Here is a 4,591-nt window from a genome sequence, read left to right as displayed (position 1 = left end):
CTTTGCAAGGTAACGAGCATTCTATCTGGCGTTCAGGGGCGGCGCTGTTGATAAACTAATTGCAATTTTACTTTTTATAGTTATGCGGTGTTCTCGACCTCGGAACTACACGGAAGAAGTACGAGCTTATTTACGGGTCGCGTAAAAGTTGAGGTAGCGGTCCGGATTTCTACAACGCGGACGTGTCCATCTGCACCCGGGTGAACTTTAATTACCCGCGCGAGTGGCCACCTGGTGGGTGGCGTTGTCTCTCCACGCAGAAGGCACAGTCGACCTACGCTGACCTCCTCGCTGACCTTGGACCATTTCGGTCGATGAGCCAGAGTATTCAAATATTCTCGAGCCCACCGGTTCCAAAAATGGTCTCTCATTTGTTGCAGAAGCTGCCAGCGAGAGAGGCGCGCCGTCGGTTCGTCGGTAAGCGATGGCTCAGGCACGGCGGTGATCGCCGAACCTATCAGGAGGTGTCCGGGCGTCAGAGCACTGACATCCTCAGGGTCATCGGAGAGGGCCTGCAGCGGGCGTGAATTAAGACATGCCTCGACCTGCGTCAGTAGGGTGGCTATCTCCTCATATGTGAGAGTAGTCTCGCCGAGGACTCGGCGCAGATGGTGCTTAGTCGAATTCACCGCAGCCTCCCAGATTCCCCCGAAATGCGGAGCGGTCGGTGGGTTGAAGTGCCACCGGATGCGGTCCGTCGCGGCGTGTGCGGCGATGCGTTGCCCTTCACGGCTGGAGGCGGAAAAGAGAGCTCGCAACTGGAAGTCCGCCCTGATGAGGTTGGTTCCGCAGTCGCTGTATAACGAGCGACACAGTCCACGGCGAGCGACGAAACGACGCAAGGCTGCTAGGAAGGCGTCGGCTGAGTAGTCCGAAGCGACGTCGAGGTGAACTGCCCTGAAACTTAGACAGATAAATACCGTGATAAAGGCTTTGGTCGCCTTGTGGCCTCGACCCTTGGATGTTCGAAGCCACACAGGACCAGCGTAGTCAATCCCAGCGTTCAGGAACGGGCGACTGGGCGTTACTCTCGTAGCCGGTAGATCACCCATAGGAGGCTGTGGAGTTGTTGCTCGCCAGCGTAGGCACGTCACGCAACGATGGATGAAGCCTTTAACGATCGCACGTCCTCGAAGCAACCAATACTCCTGGCGAATGGAGCATAGCGTCAGTTGCGTACCCCCGTGGAGAGTTCTCCGGTGGTGAGCATCGATAACCAGTTGAGTGAGGTGGGATGAACTCGGCAATATAATTGGATGAGCCGTGTCGATTGCTAAGCTGGCGTGTCGGAGTCGGCCACCAACTCGAAGAAGACCCGTGTCGTCCAGGTAAGGAGTTAATTTGATAAGCGAGGTGCGCGCAGGCAGTGCTCTTTGTTTCCGTAGGCGACTAATTTCTTCCTTATAATATATAGCTTGAACGACTCGGATCCAGCCCAGGCGGGCTTCATCTATCTCGTTGGCTCCTAGTGTAAGGACATCTGAGACAGCAGCGTGATTGTTACGGCGTCCCTTTAACCATCGCCGGCACCAGGCTGACACTCTGAGGAGCCGTTGTAATGAAGAATACCGAAGAAGTAATTCAGGCTCTTCTTCAGCTGTATTAGCGACGGCTGCTGCGTGAATTTGGGCGCGCCGTTCTGGTAGCTCGTTCTCAAGGTCGTCTCCGGTGAAGATAGTCCAAGGTCTCCTTTCTTCTCGTAGCCAAGGTGGACCGTAGCACCAGAGTGTATGGCCGTTCAGCTCGCCGGGGAAAAGTCCTCGGGATGCACAGTCGGCCGGGTTGTCGCGACCAGGAACGTGATGCCACATCGCCTCCGAAAGAGTCGTCTGAATCTCGCTTACCCGGTTGGCCACGTATGTTGTCCAGGAAGCAGGGTCCAGCCCAGCGTCACCGTCGAGTCCGACCAAAGATGAAAAGGGGCTGATGTCGCTCCGATGATTGACCGCAGGTGAGCTACTATTCTTACTAGCAGTGTGGCCGCCGCTAACTCTAGTCGAGGCAGTGAAATTTGTTTCAGCGGCGCGACTTTGGTCTTAGCGGTTATTAACCTAACCTCGATTTTTTTTCTTGTCCCTGTCCTCAAGTAGACGACGGCTGCATAAGCACGAGTTGAGGCATCGGCGAATCCGTGGATCTCCAGGCTGCTTCCGGCTGTATCTCCACACAGCCACCGAGGTATTCGAAGGCTTTCCAGGTTCGGGAGCTCAGCATGGAACTTCCGCCATCGTCTTACGTCGTCGTCAGGAAGAGGTGAGTCCCAATCAATCCCCAGCAGCCAGGTCGACTGGATGTAAATCTTGGCTAGTATCGTCGTAGGCGCGAGCCACCCGAGAGGGTCGAAGAGTTTCGCCGTCAAGGACAGCACGGTCCTCTTGGAGACTGATTCGAGGTCGATGTGGCGAGTCGTGAAGGTGAAGATGTCCTCGCAGGGCTGCCAATGTATTCCCAGAGTGGCGTGACTCTCTCCAGGTTGCCATCCTCGAGGCTCTCTTTGCAGACAATCCTCGGCGGGTAATTTCACCAGAAGTGCTGCGTGATTAGCTGCCCACTTTTTTAGCGGGAAGCCGTCCGCCGTGCAAATCAGTAGTAGCTGCCGCTGAATCTCTTGAGCTTCTGAGATGGTCGCGGCGCCCGTCAAGATGTCATCCATATACACAGCCTGGCGGAGGACGGCTGCGCCTTGCGGTAGATCTTGACCTTCATCGTCGGCAAGTTGCTGAAGCGTACGGATTGCCAGATACGGGGCGCACGACAACCCGTAAGTAACTGTATTCAGCTCAAAATCCTTGATTTCCTCTCTCGGGCTCTTTCTCCATACTATTTTTTGTAGACTTCGGTCATCAGGATGTACTATTATTTGCCTGTACATCTTCTCGATGTCGGTCGCGAAGACGTACCGATGCTGTCGCCACTGGAGCAGGATGTCCGCTAAGCACGGTAACAAGTTAGGTCCAATGTGAAGGGACTTGTTTAGATTGTCTCCCGACGGCAGCGTACTCGACCCGTTGAAGACGACGCGTAGCTTAGTCGACGTGCTAGCCTCTCGTAATACGCCGTGATGAGGCAGATAACACGTCCGTTGCGGGGATCCTCTCGAGGTAAGTGTGTCGAGCGTCATGTGTTCCAAATCCTTGTACAGCTGCATGAATTCGACGTACATTGACCGGAAGGTAGAATCTCGTTCAAATTTTTTCTCCACGTGTTTTAGAACTCGGATAGAAGCGTTCCTCGTTCCAGAGAGATCGGGTAGTGGCTCGATCGTCGGTAGGCGCACGATGTAGCGACCGTCGGATGCCCGGGAATGGATGAGGCGGAAATGCTCCTCGCAATCGATGTCCGCCTTAGAGAATGGCCACGTAGGTGGTAGAAGCTCCTCCGTTTCCCAAAATCGTCGCACCAAGGTCGTGAGGTCCTCTTCCGCCTGGCACTGGAGGCTGCTGACGTGCGACCTGGTCACCTTCTCGCCTACGGTTCCTGACAAGATCCACCCGAGCGAGGTCAGCTGAGCAACGGGCTCTTTAGGATTGCCCTTACGCAGACCTTGGCTGAGGATAGCGGCGTAAACGTCCGCTCCCAAGAGCACGTCGATGGGATCCGCTGCACCGAAGTCTGAATCTGCGAGGTCTAGTCCTTGAAGATGGGGCAAGGATAGTGCTCCGTCGTCCAGTCTCCCAGCGTAGGCGGTGAGCTTCGGCAATATTAATGCGTTGATGGTCATGGAAGTCCCTCCTGTCCGAGGCTGTATTGTGCTGTCAACTCGTCCTCTGGAGATTCCCGTTTTTTGTCCGCCTATGCCAAGAATTGTGACGGAAGCCGATGAGCGAGGTAGTCTCAGCTGCTGCGCGAGTCGTTCGGAGATTATCGAGGACTCGGAGCCTTGATCGATGAGTGCTCTGGTAAGATGCCAGGTCCCGTGACAGTCGGCAACGCGCACTCGAGCGGTCGCGAGAAGTACCACCACTCGTTTAGCGGACGAGCGTTGAGTTACGTGCGTCGTCTTGGAAGCTTCGATGTCACGGAACGCGTCGTGGAGCGACGTGTGATGACGTCTACCGCAGGCAGTACAGTTTTTCTTGGAAGCACACTCAGAAGATTTGTGACGACCCAGGCAGTTAACACACAGATTACTACTTACAATGTGTTGCTTTCTATCAGCGGCCGACTTCCCCCTGTAGTTCTCACAAAACATGATGAAGTGGTCAGCCTGACAGAGAGTGCAGCGCCCGCGGGCGTTTTCAGTTTTGGTTTCCTGTCTTCGAGCGTGGTGGCTTCGCGTGGATTTAGATCCTCCGCTCCCGTTGCCAGTTTTGCTTGCGCTACTGTCGACCTTCGCGGGAAGCATCGCTTCGAGAGTGCAACTGTCTTTCGAGATACTGCTCTAAAGCCACATAAGTCGGTGGATCGGTCGACTCGCTAATGACAGTCTCCCACTCGCGTCGCGAACGTGAGTCGAGAAGTTCGACGGCGAGGTGTACGAAAAGATCCTCACAGCTATCCACCGGTCGACCGATACTCTCCAATTGCTAACGGTCGTCTTGACACCGTGGAATAATTTTCGAAGTTCGGTAGCGGATTCTCCCTTCATTTT

General features: G+C 54.9%; 1 protein-coding gene across 1 annotated transcript; it reads right to left on the bottom strand.

Moving 5' to 3' along the window:
- Positions 1-215: 215 nt before the first annotated feature.
- LOC145948214 (uncharacterized) lies at positions 216-4,345 on the bottom strand (the record flags this gene model as incomplete). The annotated part of the gene is made up of 2 exons (XM_083057956.1): positions 2,052-4,345; positions 216-1,992 (listed from the first exon to the last, which is right to left on the bottom strand). Coding segments are annotated over exons 1-2 (4,071 nt in total), but the record flags the coding sequence as incomplete, so codon positions are not given.
- Positions 4,346-4,591: the final 246 nt, after the last annotated feature.

Source organism: Prenolepis imparis, unplaced genomic scaffold (assembly GCF_030444845.1).
Source record: "Prenolepis imparis isolate NDT839.2.m4 unplaced genomic scaffold, iyPreImpa1.0 SCAF_282, whole genome shotgun sequence".
NCBI classification, from domain to species: Eukaryota; Metazoa; Arthropoda; class Insecta; order Hymenoptera; family Formicidae; genus Prenolepis; species Prenolepis imparis.
Note: the sequence above shows the minus strand (reverse complement) of the source record. Positions and strands in the feature narration are given on the sequence as shown.